The sequence below is a fragment of the Carica papaya genome, chromosome 3 (assembly GCF_054855325.1).
Source record: "Carica papaya isolate Zhongbai chromosome 3, ASM5485532v1, whole genome shotgun sequence".
Lineage (NCBI taxonomy): Eukaryota > Viridiplantae > Streptophyta > Magnoliopsida > Brassicales > Caricaceae > Carica > Carica papaya.
In genome coordinates, this window is record NC_142311.1 from 11,258,109 (window position 1) to 11,274,760 (window position 16,652).

The window sequence follows — 16,652 nt, forward strand, 5'->3', positions numbered from 1 at the left end:
TTATTTATACGCAAACCACGCATGTAATTTTTTTATATTTCTAATTTAATCCATCACAAAATCATAAATTACAGATTTGATATCTGCACGTAAAATAAAGTACGTACTTTAATTTAATGTATTAAAACTCAATATATCTTTAATGTTCTCGGCTCAATTCTAACTGGGTCCAATTAATCTGATAAACTTTTTATGTACAGTAATTTATATATATAAGTTTATATGATAAATTTAAAACCAACAAATATAAAATAAAATTTATTAGGGAGATGAAATTAAAAAATAAACAGAAAAAAATAAATGTTATGCTAGAAAATTCAGCAAGGCTTAAGATAAAAACAAAGAGAAGTGCGTGCAGTAGGCGTTGTGTGTATTGATTGACAAGGAAACGTCATTGACTTGCACTATCATTCCAGACTCGAAATAAATAAGGTATCGCTTGGCTATACTTCCATAACTTACGTATAATAAATAAATCACTGAATCAATCTTCCATCTCCAACAAAGAAAAAAAGCAACATGAAGGTATATGCGTACACTATAATATATATAATTTGGTTGTCATATATGAGATGACTTCAACTTTAAATTCATGCATGGTTTACTTATCACTAATAATAATAATAATCTCTTCTGCAGAAAAAGATGGTGGTCGAGGTGGCCATGAATGGCCAGATTAACTATTGTTTAAAGATCATCTATCTTCTCATCAACATTTTGTCCATGAACGCTTTTAGTCCCCTCATCAAGAAGAAGCTGTCCGTGGATGGCTCCACGTGTCCCTCTATTGCTATGAAGCTTGCAGCCAGCTTTTCAGGTTCTTCATTAATTACCACATTACACAACAAATTTTTCCACCACCTGTCAAAATGTTTAGCAGAGTGTTAATGAATTTATACAGGAGTAGAATCTATAGCCTTAAAAGGGGATGATAAGAGCCAGATAGAAGTGACCGGAGATGGAGTAGACCCGGTGAAGCTTACAACTTTCTTGAGGAAGAAGATGGGGCATGCGAAGCTGTTGAGTGTTAGTGACGCAGACAAAAAGCCGGAAGAGAAGAAACCAGAAGAGGTTAACGTGCAGCCTCTGCAATGGCTTCCTATGGGCACCATCCCTCACTGTCAAGTCTTCCATTTAAACTAATGATCAGCTATAGCCCCATACAACCAAGAGAAGCACCTTGACATGGTTTCTTGTGGCACTTCGTAGACCACTTCTTGCGGAAACTTGGGACCATCTGGTCTACTTTAATTCCAATTCGTGCTCAGCTTATTATTAACGGCCTTTCTCCCTCTGTCTCTCTGGTAGTTTTTGCTTTTTTGTGTTAGTTATCTGAAAATTAGATACGGAAGCTCTCTTTTATTTCACCTAGAGCACGGGAAAGTGCCAAAAGGCTATGTATAAATTAATAAAGGATACGGATGTGTTTTGTGAGTGATATTCATTGTTTAGGGCTAAGGTTCATGGATTATGTTGAAGCCATAAGCCAAACTTTATTTATCTGCAAATTACATGTCATCTATATATAATCATGACAAAATAATTATGTTGTTCAGGCCCTCATTGCACCTAATCAATACCCTAAATGCGTGCATAATATCTTTAATTTCCATAAAAATATATAAATATTCCATGAACCACACTCTACCTTATTCAGGTTAACACTATGAGATCAGAAAATGAGCCAGTATTGGTGCTGGCATAGTTAACGAGTACCTTCTATTAGCCGTTTCCTGTTTATGGTACACTTCAAAAGGCATATCTGCTTTCATACCCCTACTATGGGCAAAAGCAACTAATATCCAGTAGGTCAAATGCCCAGAAATTCACAATCAGAGAACCTTGATGATGCAAGGCTGCTAAAGGTAGACCATCAATCTAACGCTCTCTGGCTGGATATCAATTTGGGCGTACAGAGAACAGGACGTCCAGAGTGAATGGAACAAAACTAACCAATTGTATGTTCAGACTAAAATAAGGTTAGTACTAAACACCTTCCACCGAATACATTAAGTGTTCCGGTCCCCAATATCGACAGGATGGTTGAAACACCATTTCAAGCAACAAGATCAACTTCATCTCGATCAGGGGGAACCACATCCAATCTCATCATGCTCCAATATTGATCAGGAACTGATGCACCAGCCTGCACACAGAGCTCCACTACAGCAGGGGCCTTCCCATAATACCTCTTCAAGTTATTATCTAATGCTGGCTTGCGCAGATCTCGAACATGCCAGACAAAGTTGGGACCAATAAGATCATCTATTGTTGCTTCTTGCCACGCATGCATACCATTGCGTGACTGGTGCTTTGATGCTTTGCACATCCTGACCTTGTGACCCTTAGGCCCAACCTGAACCTCAGGACAATATCCACAGGTCCAAACTTTGTACTTCTCCATGATCTTGTTTGATCCCGATATCATTTCAAACCACAAATTCATTGTCCCAGTACTTAACTCTTTCAGATTTTCATTGTTCCCATGGTCTAGATTACAAAGGTTTGCCTCAGAACTCAGAATCTCCATTTTCTCACCAATCTTGGCCCCTTTATTAGAATCAGGCTCCTCAAGAGGATCAATGTCTACAGAGTCCAAGTCTTTCTTCATCTCATTATTTCCTTCTACTGACTCGAAATCCACAATTCGCCCTTCAATATTATATACAGGTTTTCTTCTTCTTCGCGCAGGGTATTTTTCAAGGTCCACACCAGCTTGTATACAGAGCTCCACAACAGCAGGGAGTCGGGGTACACTATACCTCTCATCATGCACAACCCTTGCTTTTCCAACACGGTCAAAAAGATGGAAACATTTGGGAAAGAAAACCAGATCATGCACTCCTCCCTTCCTCCAAAGATGATTGGCACTCCGGAAACCACTTTTTGGACCACTGCAACTTCGGATGTTATGACCCACATGGCCAACATGAACCTCAGAGCAAAACCTACGAAGAAGAAGTCATCGAAATTAACATCATATCACATAGCAGAAAAATGAACATCAACAAACCCCAAACAAAGTTGTCCCTTCTGGTTCCAGAAAATATAAAAACGCAAAAGGCTGCAAGAAGAAACATAACTACAAAATCATAATTTGAAAACTCAGTACTGCGGATTATTAAGTTAGACCCCAGTAAGCACATGGTCTTTATTTAATAAAGTTTATTGTCTATCAATTCCTTCACTGTTTTATTTAACTAGTCTTTATGCAAAAGGCTGCATTCAGTTTTGGTTTCCTATTTTAGAGATTTGTTGAAGACTAGTTAATGGAGAAGTTAGTGGCAGAAAACATTACTTGATTAGTGGAGAAGTTAGTGACAGATATCATGGCTTGGTTAGTGGAGAATATGGCTTGATTATATGCCTATATAAGGCAGCCCATTTGCATCAAATAAATTCATTTTTTTCCTAACTTTGCTTTTTGTTTTCGGATATATTTTTTATTGAGTACATATTTTCTTTCCTCTCTGCAATATGTATATTTTGCTGTGACTTTTTTGTTGTGTTTCTCAACATAGATTACTAATTTTGTCAGTACAGTAGCATATAGAGCTGCATTCAGATATATATATTCACCACATACCAAAACACCGGAAAAAATTATTGCATTAGAAACAAATTGAGCAAGTCTTGAATGCATCATACCAACTTAAAGCTCATTTCAATATATTAGAATTAATTGTTTGTTTTTCTGTTATCAATTTTGTTATCATTTCTGTTATAACAAACCACATGTAAATTTCCTTCTTCTGCCCTTTACTTTGTATATAAATAGAATACATTCAAATATCAATATACAACATAAAATTTATGGTTTATTTACTTCTCTAATATATCAGAGCTTTGAATTCCTACAATTTCCGCTGCACCTCATTAAGCTACTATGGCTAGAGGTGGTGGACGCTCCTTATCACAGAATCGATTTCAGCCGTTGGCGGCGCCTTCAACCCAAATCTCACAAAACACCCATTCAGATGAAACCCACAATCCTTTTTTTCTCCACAACTCAGATCATCCTGGCTTTACGCTGGTTTCTCACACACTGAATGAGAACAATTACAACACTTAGTCGCGCGCGATGCGTGTCGCTTTGAACGCCAAAAACAAATTTGGCTTCGTGGATGGATCCATTGCTCAACCGGCTGAGACAGATCCTAGGGCAGGGGCGTGGCTCCGCTGCAACAACATGGTTCTCTCCTGGCTTCTCAACACCATGGCAAAAGATATAGCAGACAGTCTCCTCTATCTTGATAGCGCGTAGGCAGTGTGGGTCGATCTCCATGACCGATTCCAACAAAGCAACGCTCCTCGCATTTTTCAACTGAAACAAATGATGAACAGCTCAGTGCAAGGGGCCCTTAGTGTCAATAGCTACCATACGAAAATGAAAACATTGTGGGACGAACTTAAAACCTACCAGCCCGCTCCGGTATGTCGTTGTGGAGGAATGAAAGCCTGGAATGATTATATGGAGTAGGAATTCGTCATGCTCTTCTTAATGGGGCTCAACGATTCCTACACGTCCATACGGAGCCAAATCCTTATGATGGAAACACCTCCTTCCATCTCGAAAGTCTTCAGTCTCGTGATTCAAGAGGAAAGACATCGGGTTGTCGGAAACGCCATTGGAACAGAGGCATTCAGCGGCGCGATGGAATATGCAAATATTTCCCTAGCACGGGGAGGAAGAAGAAGGTCTACGTGTACCCATTGTGGGCTTCTGGGCATGTAGTGGACCGACGTTATAAATTACATGGGTACCCGCCTGATTATTGGCCCAAATCCAAAGGCACATCCGGCCCATCTGCTATAGCCCAACAGCGTGCATCTTCACAAACAGGATCTTCACAAACCGGGTCTTCACCAAAGCCCGTCAGGTTACAATCTTCTTCTTCCCCGCATGTCTACTCCACTGTTACTCCCACTGGTTTCACCGGCGTGCCGTCCGCAACCTCCAGCTCCGCAGCCTCTGTTATGGCTCTCACCACAGATCAAATCCAGGACATTATTGCTCATTTAAGCACGCGTCTCCATGCTACGCCTTCCGTCTCCATGCCTTCGGATTTTGCCTCTGACTTTAACTTGGCTACACCGTCTGTTTCCACCAACTCAGGTATACTTACCTCTTCCTTCTGTTTATCTCTATTTACACACTTACCCAACACCCACATATGGATCCTTGACACTGGAGCAACCCACCACACTTGCTGCCACCACCATTTATTCACAAAACTTAAGCATGTTGAACATTTCCTTGTTAATTTGTCTAACGGTAGCTCAGTGATAGTCAATCAAATAGGAAATATTATTTTGACAGCTTCCCTTACATTAGTTGATGTCCTATTTATTCCCACATTTACTTTTAATCTCATAAACGTTAGCATACTCACTTCCACTCACAATTGCACAGTTAATTTCTCATTTGATTCGTGTGTCATTCAGAACCTTACTCAGGGCTTGTTGATTGGGAGGGATAAACGAGTTGGGAACCTTTATCATTTTCTTACAAATAAACTTCTTTGTAATTCCGGTTGTTCAGATGAATGCTTCTTTTCATTGCCCTATTTGTCCTCTTGCTAAACAAAGAAAATTATCTTTCATATCACATAATAATTTGTCTCCGAACCCCTTTGATCTAATTCACATTGACAAATGAGGCTCTTTTGCTGTCAGAACTGTTGAGGGATACAAATATTTCCTCACCATTGTTGATGATTGCACTAGCCACCTGGGTTTACCTCATTCGCCAAAAATCTGATGTTACCACTATTTTTCCTGACTTTTATATATTTATCTTAACTCAATACAATAAACCTATAAAGTCAGTAAGTCCGACAATGCGCACGAGTTAAGTTTTCACTCCTTTTTTAAGTGTAAAAGCATTCCTTCTTATCATTCTTGTGTTGAAACTCCACAACAAAATTCTGTTGTGGAACGTAAACACCAACACATTTTGATGTTGCACGTGCTCTTCTTTTTCAATCCAATATTCCACTTGTTTATTAGGGTGATTGTATCTTAACGGTTGTTTATATCATTAATCTCCTCCCTTCTCCCTTACTTTCAAATAAGATTCTTTTCGAGCTTTTAAACAAGCAGAAGCCCTCTTATAATCATTTGCGCTCTTTTGGATGTTTATGTTATAGCTCCACACTTACACACCAGCGACATAAATTTTCACCTCGAGCACATGCTTGTGTCTTCCTTGGATTCCCATTTGGATACAAAGGCTACAAACTTCTTGATCTCGAAAGTAATCAGATCCACATTACCCGTCATGTAGTTTTCCATGAGATCATTTTTCCTTTTTCTCATTATCGGCCAGATAATATTTCATCTGTTTTTTTTCATGATCATGTCATACCTCTTCCACAAGATACTGATCACTCTCCTCATATTTATTTTCCAGCCACCCCATCTCATTCCTCCACCACTTCTCATCCTCAGCGTCAGAGTAAACCTCCTTCCTATTTGTCTGAATATCACTGCTACCACACCTCTTGCACACACCATCCCATTTCCAATTTTCTTACATATGACAAGCTTACACCACAATATCACTCCTATATATGTTCCATTTCTTCACACATTGAACTCCAGAGTTTTTTTGAGGCAATCCGGATGCCAGTTTGGCAAGATGCCATGTACATAGAGTTGCGTACTTTGGACAATAGTCATACTTGGACAATTGTATCTTTACCACCAGAAAAGAAACCTATTGATTGTAAGTGGGTTTATAAAATCAAATATCAAACTAATGGACAGATTGAAAGACATAAGGCACGACAGGTCGCAAAAGGTTATACTCAACAGTTCGGAATTGATTTCCTTGACACTTTCTCACCGGTCGCAAAACTGGTCACTGTCAGGACCTTATTATCTCTGGCTGCTATCTTCTACTGGAGTCTCACACAGTTAGACGTTACTAATGTTTTTCTTCATGGAGATCTGCATGAAGAAGTATTCATGACTCTTCCTCCAAGCTATTCTCCTCGAGAGGGGGAGACGTTTCCACTTAATGCTGTTTGTCGATTACACAAGTCTATTTATGGATTGAAGCAAGCTTCGCGACAATGGTTCCATAAATTTTCCACAGCCCTGACTCAAGAAGGTTTTTCTCAGTCACAATATGACCACTCACTGTTTATCAAAAATCATGAAGATATTTTCATTGCCCTCTTGATTTATGTTGATGATATAGTAATTGCAAGTAATAATGATAACGCTGTCAAAGATCTCAAATACAACTTGAATCAAAAATTCAAAATAAAAGACTTGGGACCACTCAGATATTTCCTTGGGCTTGAAGTTGCCAGAAACAATGATGGAATAACTCTATGTCAAAGAAAATATGCTCTTGATCTGCTCTCTAAGGCTGGATATTTAGGTTGCAAGTTGTCCCCTATTCCTATGGAACCCAATCTCAAGATTTCCAAGGAAGATGGAGAACCGCTTGGTGATGTCACCAGTTATAAACGGTTAATTGGGAAGCTGTTATATTTGACTATCACTCGGCCGGACATTTGTTACTCTGTTAATCGTCTGAGTCAATTCTTCGCTCCTCCATGGACAAGTCACCTTCAAGCTGCTTTAAGGATTCTACAGTATATTAAAGGAACACCAGGACAAAGGATTGATTCACTTCCCTGTAAATTCTCATATTCAAGTAAAAGTTTTCTCTGATGTCGACTGGGACACCTGTCCTGACACACAGAGATCTCTGACAGGATATTGTATTTTTGTCGGATCATCACTCATATCATGGAAATCCAAAAAGCAACAAACTGTGTTTCGATCTTTTGCAGAAACTGAATATCGCTCTATGGCAAATACAACATGTGAAATAGTATGGATCTTGAATTTAATGAAAGATTTGAATGTCAAGCACATAGGGTCAACATTATTATATTGTGACAATCAGGCTGCTCTTCATATAACTGTCAATCCGGTTTATCATGAAAGAACAAAATACATCGAGTTAGATTGTCATTTTGTTCGATAAAAGATCCAAGCCGGAACACTCAAAACCATGCATGTCTCTTCCAACAACCAACTCGCGGACTTGATGACTAAAGCTCTTCCTTCTACACAGTTCCATACACTTCTAAGCAAGATGGGTACAATCAATATGTATTCTCCATCTTGAAGGGGAGTATTAGAATTAATTGTTTGTTTTTTCGTTATCAATTTTGTTATCATTTTTGTTATAACAAACCATATGTAAATTTCCTTGTTTTGCCCTTTACTTTGTATATAAATGGTATACATTCAAATATCAATATACAACACAAAATTTATGGTTTATTTACTTCTCTAATACAATAGGAATAACTAAAGACGACTAGCACTCTTCTTAGCTCCTACAATGGAAAATCTCATAAGCATCTAGAAATTAAAAGATACCTGCACCGCTGAACAGGAACAAGCCGAACTAGTTTGGATAAATCAGAGAGGAGCAATTCCCAGGCTCGATAAACCCGGTGAGCTAACTCGACTAGGCCAGGTACCAGCAAGCCATTATCAGGAGGATCCTCGAGCATTCTGCAAGGGTGCATCTTTCGTGCCTCTCTTTCCTCCTTGGCTTTTTTTATAAGTTCTTTCATGGGGGTTGGGTATGGCTTTCTCTGCGACTTGTCCCTTCGGGGCTTTGGTATATCGGCATAGAGAGGATCATCTGGGTCTCCCGCTGCTGGAGCTAGGGTTTTAAGTGATGAAAAGTGTACATTTTGAGTCAATCGAGAGTGAAGCTTCTCTAAGTGAGAGATTCGGGGAAGTACCCATCGGTGCATTCTTTATCAGCTCGAGTATTAATTTGTGCAGGTCATCGGGAGTCCTGTTGTTTTTATTTAGAGAGATCAAAATTTGAAATTACTGGTTGCAGTCTGAAAAAAAAATTGCAATCAAAAGTTCAGAACGCTTTTGTAACAAAAATTGTCTGTTTTTATTTTCATTAAGTTCATTGTTTAGTATTGAAATTCTTTTTCAGCTCACCTCTCCTTGCTCTGATCTCTCACCCTCTTTTCTTAGTCTCCGTCAGTCCCCGCTTTCAACCCCTCTTCCATCATCTCGGTGTCCTCGCGCAGGCCGCTCCAAGGGAGCCAATTAGATTCTCTCCAGTGCACCTCTCCATTGTTACTTTCGGTTTTTTGCCTCGAAGTCCTCGCACCAGCTGACCAGCAACCCTAACCTAGCTTCAATTCTTTGCTTCCTTTTGATCATTACTCGTGTGCACCCGCTGAGCTCCTCGCCATATCTCTAATAGATCGCACACTCCAGTTGGTGGAGACAGAGGGTTCTTCCCTCGCTTGTTAGTTTCGTTCTTTCTTCGTGGGTCTTCTGCTTGTTCATCAACAAGTGGGCTGAGCTTGCGCTTTATGTTATGGGCTGATCAAAACACCCAGATAATTTGCACTTAGCCATCTCTGAAATTTTCATTTCTTTTAGTATAAATATATACATTATAGTAATTAACATGCATCCCTTCATTATAATACAAAATTTTATATAAAAATATACAATTTCACTCCAACTTATAATTTTTTACAGACCAAAAAACATACTTATTAGTTTGAAAATTTCAAATTTGATGTATCATTCGTATATATATTTACACTCAACTTTGGTTGATAGATGGGGAAGGATTTGTCCAAATGATAAATTAAGTTTATATAAAAATTGATAAAATTTATAAGTGTATTATTTAATTCTTTATATATTTAATTTTTTTATTTTTATTATAACTTTTATTTTCTTCTAGTTAAATTAATTATAGATTACAAATATATTTCCCATTATTTCTGGATTTATTTAAAACTTATATTTGAAAGAAGAGAAACTTTCTATTCTTCTACTAGGTTACAAACTGACTGCACCACTAAAATTTTAATGTAGCTCATTTGGTAATGATCATTAAAATAATGACATATTAAATTTTATTAGTCTTAAAGTAATTTTTACTAAAAATAATCTATTTTTTAATTTTTTTTTAAAAAAAATTGGGAAAAATAACTTATAGCTTATTGTTTAGTAGTAAAAAAAAGTTGAAATTAAAAAAAAAAATAAATTGAACTCGGAGAAAAAACCAAGCCGATTGCCTGTAAATCATAAGATGATGTAAATTTCAAGAAGACTTATTAAAGAGACTATGTCGTTAGAGAAGGATGATATTTTGATTAATGGGTTAAAAATTTTGATTAATGGATTAATGAAAACAAATTGAATCTTCGTTTCTTACAAATAAAAAATTATCACACACTTATATTTCACAAACTTACGTATAAAAAATGACGGGTACCCAAATCTCTTATAATGAAGTAAAATCTTGTATACGATATTGGTAATAATAGCAAATAATGATCTCCTATCTATATTTAAGTAGTAGAGTTCCTTTCTAATTTTAGGACATCTTATCATTTTTTTCGAATTATAGTATTAAAAATTATAATTAAAAAAGTTAATATTATTTTCTAATTTAACATTTCTGATAATTTATCGACATAAGATTAATACATAGTTTAAAAACATATAATACATCTTTTAAGATAAAGATACGGATAAGTTAAAGTATTGCAATTGCCTACAATAATATTGAGGGATCTAGCTTGAATGTTGAGCTTTTTATTACTTACACATGTAACATATGTATAAAATATATTTAGAAGTATTGGTCATATAATCTCTAACTTTTGAGTTTATAATATAAAAATTTTCAAAAAATTTATTTGGATCATTTAATCTATATGAGATAAAAGTTATATTTAGTTATACTATTAAAAAATTTATTTGGATAATTTAATCTATATGAGATAAAAGTTATATTTAGTTATACTATTAAATTAGTACACGTTTGTTTTTTTAGGAACTCAAGTTGAGTTTATAGTCTTTTAATTTTCACTCTAAATTCATTAACATCTGAAATTGTCATGTTGTGATTTGCTTCAGTAACTTAAGGTGTTACGTCAAACACCATTTAACAAATCATATGATGATTAAATTTTTAAAATAAAAAAAATTAATATAATAGTTTTACTTAGAACACGTTACTTAGTAATGAAAATACTAGTTTGACATTAAGTTAACTCTCACTATAAACTCATTTAGTCAACTCAGACATGAAACTTAATGAGTAAACTCGATAATTCCTTACCTTCTAAGTATAGTGCCATGATAAAAGGATCAAGGTTGGTTATGAGTCACGCACATGCATTTCTCACTTATGGCTCTGGTACGTATACATGTATCTAGTTTTATATTGGTTTCAATATGCATGCGTCTGTTGTAACTGTAAGTTGTGTTTGGTTCACGATATAAATTTGCGCAATTAAAGTTTCCGACAATGAATGTCGAAGTAGAGACTAAGGTCTAACCGAACAAGGAAGTATGCATAGGTTATGAGTTATGTTTGGTTTGCACAATGTTTTTGTCTGTGCAGCTTGGAGATTGGAACCGGCTATAAGGGCATTAGGTTTTTTGATTGGTGGCTGACAATGAAGGTTAGTCCATTTAAGTTTCTGTTTTATATTTTTAATAATGTATTTTTTTATTGAATATTATATTCTGTATATACATATTTTTCCTAATAAAAAAAGATAAATGATCAATTATAAATAATGTAATTTACTTTTATACTCTATAATCTAATCTATTTTATTTTTAATACTTCCATTTAATTTCTCTTTAATACATTGATTTACTTTTTTTCTAACATCTTAATTTATTTATTTTTTCACATAAATCTAAAGCTATTAAAAAAATAGATAATTAATCACAAAAAGTATAATTTATTATACTCTTTATACCTTTTAATCTGATTTAGTTTATTTTCAATACTCTAATTTAATTTTCTTTAATAATTTCATTACTTCCTTTTCAACACCATAATTTATTTTCTCTTCTAACTAACATTGATTTAAAATTATTATAAATTTGGCAAAATATATGATTCAATTTAATTAATTACTAGATTCTGTACATATATATATATATATATCTAATAAAATCTGGAACAATTAATATCACATTGAATATCTTAATAAATCTAAGAAGGAGATTTCAATTTATTTATTTAATATAAAATTTCAAGACAGAAGATATTAAAAAATCTTAAATTCAACGGTCAGAAGAATGAAAAGTTACTAGTAACAGATACCTACCATTTGTCAGTCTTTAAAATTTTACGGTGAGGATTTCCCTAACGTTCTTCAACCAAACTAAAAATGATACACGTGTACATATATGTATATATATATCACGAGTTTACACAGAAGAAGTCCTCTTTTCTTCTCCTTAACCTGTTCTTCTTCTGCAACCATGAAAATTTCCTTAGACGGGATGACTAACACTTTTCCTTCAACAATCCAGATTTTAGTCATAGTGCTTTTCATCCTCATAATGCTTATCAAACGATCAACTAAAATCAGGGCTTATAAGAAACTCCCACCTGGTCCTCTTCCATGGCCGATCGTCGGCTGCATTCCTGAAATGCTCACCAACAAGCCAGTTTTCCGGTGGATTCACAGAACCATGAAGGAATTAGACACTGAAATTGCTTGTTTCCGTCTAGGAAATACTCATGTAATTCCAGTCACCAGTCCCGAGATTGCCCGAGAAATCTTGAAAAACAAAGACTCAATTTTTGCATCCAGACCAACTTCCTTCGCTACCAAGACTTTCAGCGGCGGTTATAGAACGGCGGTAATTTCACCGTACGGTGATCAATGGAAGAAAATGAGAAAGGTCTTGACGTCGGAGATCATATGTCCAGCAAGACACAAGTGGCTCCGGGAGAAAAGGACCGAGGAAGCTGACAATCTTGTGAGTTACATCTATAACCAGTACAAGTGGGGTAAGAAGGTGAATTTGAGAATCGCAGTTCGGTTTTACAGTGGGAATGTGATAAGGAGGTTGACGTTTGACAAGAGATACTTTTATGATTCAGTGCCTGATGATGCAGGCCCTAGCCGCCATGAAATAGACCATGTGGAAGCTCTCTTTACAGCCCTTGGTTACATTTATGCCTTCTGTATTTCAGATTATTTTCCTTGGTTGATAGGGCTTGATCTTGACGGCCATGAAAAGATCGTGAAAGAAGCTAACAGAGTTATTGAGAAATACAACAATCCCGTTATAGAAGAAAGGATTCAGTATTGGAGGAGCAGGGACAAGAAGCCCAGTGGGAAGAAGATGAAGAAGACGGTTGAAGACTTGCTTGATGTTCTTATCACATTGAATGATTCAAAAGGAGAACCTCTCCTAACAACAGAAGAAATCAAAGCACAATCTAGAGTAAGTTCTTTTCAATATCACCCAATATAGTTTTTGGAGTACAACTGATGTTACATTTATTATAAATCAATCTTCAAATTTTTAAACATGTTTCAAAAGTTTTATTTTAGATGGAATAGCTTAGAATTATTTTGTAATCTATAAATTTTTTATTTAGCTTTAGATTTTTCAATTGACATTAAAATTTAACATATTAAATTGATATAATTAATTTTCAATTATTTTTTAACTATTTTAAAGATCTTTTCTAAAAAAATTATATTATATTATATTATATCTTTTATCACCAAAATATAATGTTAACTATATTTTGATAACTAAATTAGATATTTTTCTTGATTTCTAGTACAATGTATGTGGACATATATGTACACACATATATATATATATATATGTAGTAATATATTAATATAACCCCATAACCATTGAAAAGAAAGAAAAATTTAATGTAGGAGATCATGATGGCAGCAGTAGATAACCCATCAAATGCAGTGGAATGGATAATGGCAGAGATGATAAATCAACCTGCCATTCTTTCAAAAGCCGTAGAGGAACTAAACAGGGAAGTTGGCAAAGAAAGACTGGTTCAAGAATCAGACGTTCCCCGTCTCAACTACATAAAATCATGCATCAGAGAAGCCTTTCGTCTTCACCCGGTTGCACCATTCAACGTTCCTCATGTTTCCCTAACCGACACCACCGTCGCCGGCTACTTCATTCCCAAAGGAAGCCATGTCCTCCTCAGCCGTCTTGGCCTTGGACGGAACCCTAACGTCTGGGATGACCCGCTCAAGTTCAAACCAGAGAGGCACCTGAATGAAATTGACGACGATGATAATGAGGTGAGTTTAACGGAGCATGACTTGCGGTTCATATCGTTTAGTACAGGGCGGCGTGGTTGCATTGCAGCATCTCTTGGAACTTGCATGACCACCATGCTTTTAGCCAGGCTTCTTCAAGGATTTTCATGGTCTGCAACTGAGAACGAGGGTTGTACGGATCTTAACGAGGGAGAAGATGACATGTTTTTGGGTAAGCCTTTGGTTGTTTGGGCTGAGCCCAGATTGGCTCCTAATCTCTATCCATCAGCTGATAAGTCATGATTATTAATATTGGGAAGAAGCCATTAAAGAATTTTCATGTAAGAATTTAATTTCAGACTGAAAAATTGGATTATACCAAAAAAATTATGTTCGATTTGATCTTCGATCTTAAGGTAGGTGGACCGAGATTTGTTGGTTCAGTAGGAGATGAAATTAAAATTAGTACCAGCCCAGAATTTCTGGGCTTGGGCGCCTTCTTTGTTTCTTATAGTGTCTTCTCCTCGTATGGTTTCCACCAAATTTGAAAGTGTCGTTTTATGAGAAGGTCAATTTTTAAATGGGTTCAAATTTTGTATGGTGATGTCAATCAAGTACGAAGAATAAGAAAAAAATTACTAAAATTATAATTTGTTACAATTATTTTAGTTCAAAAATAATAAATTTTTTAGTTAAAATATTTATCTATTTAAAATTTTAAGATATAAAAATACTGATTACGAACTCTAAAACTGTGTATTATATAAACTCTTCATCACCGATCTGTTTTTTACACATCATTAAAAAAAAAATCAAATGGTTCCAAAATGAGCTTCCATCACCCATTTCGAATTTATATATATATATATATATATACACACACACATAATTGTCTCTATCTTGGTATATATAAGTGGGAAATTTCGTCTTGTTAGATCTTCAATTTTTTTCGCTTATAAAATATCAATTAAAATTTTTTTTTCTTTTTTCTAAAAAAAAGATTAAAATCTTCCTGTTTGTCATGCATCTTGAATACCTTCAAAATGGGAATATATGTATATATATATTTCATAAGTCATATTCACACCAGCTTAAAAAACAAAATGTCATCTTCAAGAATGCGAACCACACACAGAAATGTTATAACAGTTTGAAGAAACTGATATGCATTCTCTTTTCCCGTAATTTACCAGTTTTCACATGCAATTCCACCAACCCATATACAGCAATTTGCTTCTTACATTCACACCAATTATCGTGCTTTGCAGATTCAACTCCGTCTGAAAAGGAACTGAAATGGACTGCTCGGACACCGACTTTTTTTACTCAGCGGTAAAAACAAACTTGTTGCTCGGTCAGTTCTGTATATATATAATTTGATATTGATATGATAAGTTTTAAGTTTAATGTTACATTTTACTTTTGCTAGGAATCAATATTTACGTACATCTAACTTGTTTTCATAGCAAATATATGTATTCATCAATTAAGTAGTTTCATTCTATCCATATCCATAGACCCAATAATAAGCTGAGTGGATATTGGATGTCCTTTCAGTTTTTTATTTGGTCCTTTATGTGTTCTTGATAAGTCATTTTAGAGAGAAATTTCATGATATTGTTTTACATTTCTTTGTTTCATTTCAAGTTGACACTGACATCTACTTACTACTGTACACTTCTTCTTTGATTATATTCCTTCACAAAACCCAATATATATATACATGATTAAATAAATTATCCTAAAAAATTTAAATTTATAGCTAAAATATAAATGTAATATCACTTCACCATATTTTTTAAAATACTTAACACAGTTAACTTTAAATGTTATATATAAATTATTAATTCACAATAAATTTCACATAACATCTGATATAATATATGTATTATTCTCAAATCTCTAAACCTAAAAAATTGTATTTTATTACAAAACAAGATTGCTTATTCTAGTCAAGGAACAATAGAGCAAAGGTGAACAAACCTCTCTTCATAATTGGAGGGAGGGCCTCTTAATGCTCTTTTGTAATAATAAGATATTTAATAATAATAATAATTTTCTTTCAAATCTTTGATAGAATCGTATAAAACATAACTAAAATTAGTATAATTAATATATAAATTATCGACAAACAATACCCGAATATTAAAAGTCTAATAGCATTAAAAGAAAATGAGAACTATTTTAGTAAGAGCAAAGAAGAAAAGTTATTGGATAAGCTTTACTAATACTCAATTAAGTTTAAAAGCTATAGAGAACTTGAAATCCTCATACAAAATCTAAAACCTGAAATCCTGTGTTGTTCCCTTCTTCTTTTGCTCTCTTTACTTCCTTACTTTTCTATTTTCTTTCTCTCTATGTTCATCTCTATTTTGGGCTCTACTCAGTGTCATTCCTTTTACGTTTTTGTCTATGTCAAATAGATGAATAGAATGCATTAGAACAAAAAACTCTCTCTCATTTTTTTACTCAAATAGTTTAAAGGATTAATAGAGACCCAAATTAATTGAGAGTAAGATGAGCTGGGCAGTCTTAGCTAAAATGAGTTTTGTGTTCTATTAATAG

At 34.9% G+C, this 16,652-nt stretch overlaps 3 protein-coding genes and 1 pseudogene across 5 annotated transcripts; 3 read left to right on the top strand and 1 right to left on the bottom strand.

Moving 5' to 3' along the window:
• The first annotated feature begins 399 nt into the window (after window positions 1-399).
• On the top strand, window positions 400-1,438 carry LOC110808681 (heavy metal-associated isoprenylated plant protein 16-like). Its single transcript, XM_022034250.2, has 3 exons — window positions 400-525; window positions 640-817; window positions 902-1,438. Exons 1-3 carry the CDS (start codon window positions 520-522, stop codon window positions 1,141-1,143), a joined length of 426 nt encoding a protein of 141 aa, XP_021889942.1. The 5' UTR covers window positions 400-519; the 3' UTR covers window positions 1,144-1,438.
• Window positions 1,017-9,345, bottom strand: APO3 (APO RNA-binding protein (DUF794)). Of its 3 annotated transcripts, XR_015817767.1 has the most exons (4): window positions 8,995-9,345; window positions 8,407-8,885; window positions 1,717-2,948; window positions 1,017-1,332 (listed from the first exon to the last, which is right to left on the bottom strand). XR_015817767.1 is itself a non-coding variant. In XM_088215769.1 (3 exons), the coding sequence occupies exons 2-3, from the start codon at window positions 8,790-8,792 to the stop codon at window positions 2,057-2,059; spliced, it is 1,278 nt and encodes a 425-aa protein (XP_088071895.1). In that variant the 5' UTR covers window positions 8,793-8,836; window positions 8,995-9,345; the 3' UTR covers window positions 1,587-2,056. The 3 variants fall into 3 exon arrangements, 2 of the variants coding, with proteins under 2 accessions (XP_088071895.1, XP_021889941.2); XM_088215769.1 differs by lacking the exon at window positions 1,017-1,332 and having other exon boundaries at window positions 1,587-2,948; window positions 8,407-8,836; XM_022034249.2 differs by lacking the exon at window positions 1,017-1,332 and having other exon boundaries at window positions 1,587-2,948.
• LOC148266693 (uncharacterized) lies at window positions 3,887-8,005 on the top strand (annotated as a pseudogene).
• A 2,896-nt stretch (window positions 9,346-12,241) lies between the features above and the next one.
• LOC110808696 (tyrosine N-monooxygenase-like) lies at window positions 12,242-14,542 on the top strand. The gene is made up of 2 exons (XM_022034265.2): window positions 12,242-13,287; window positions 13,740-14,542. The coding sequence occupies exons 1-2, from the start codon at window positions 12,313-12,315 to the stop codon at window positions 14,388-14,390; spliced, it is 1,626 nt and encodes a 541-aa protein (XP_021889957.2). The 5' UTR covers window positions 12,242-12,312; the 3' UTR covers window positions 14,391-14,542.
• The last annotated feature ends 2,110 nt before the right edge of the window (window positions 14,543-16,652 follow it).

Coding starts and splice junctions, on each gene's coding strand:
- LOC110808681 (XM_022034250.2), top strand. Junction 818..901: donor GCTTGCAGCCAGCTTTTCAG/GTTCTTCATTAA, acceptor GAATTTATACAG/GAGTAGAATCTATAGCCTTA.
- APO3 (XM_088215769.1), bottom strand. CDS start 8,792: ATGCACCGATGGGTACTTCCCCGAATCTCTCACTTAGAGAAGCTTCAC. Junction 2,949..8,406: donor GTTCCTGTTCAGCGGTGCAG/GTATCTTTTAAT, acceptor TCTTCTTCGTAG/GTTTTGCTCTGAGGTTCATG.
- LOC110808696 (XM_022034265.2), top strand. CDS start 12,313: ATGAAAATTTCCTTAGACGGGATGACTAACACTTTTCCTTCAACAATC. Junction 13,288..13,739: donor AAATCAAAGCACAATCTAGA/GTAAGTTCTTTT, acceptor AATTTAATGTAG/GAGATCATGATGGCAGCAGT.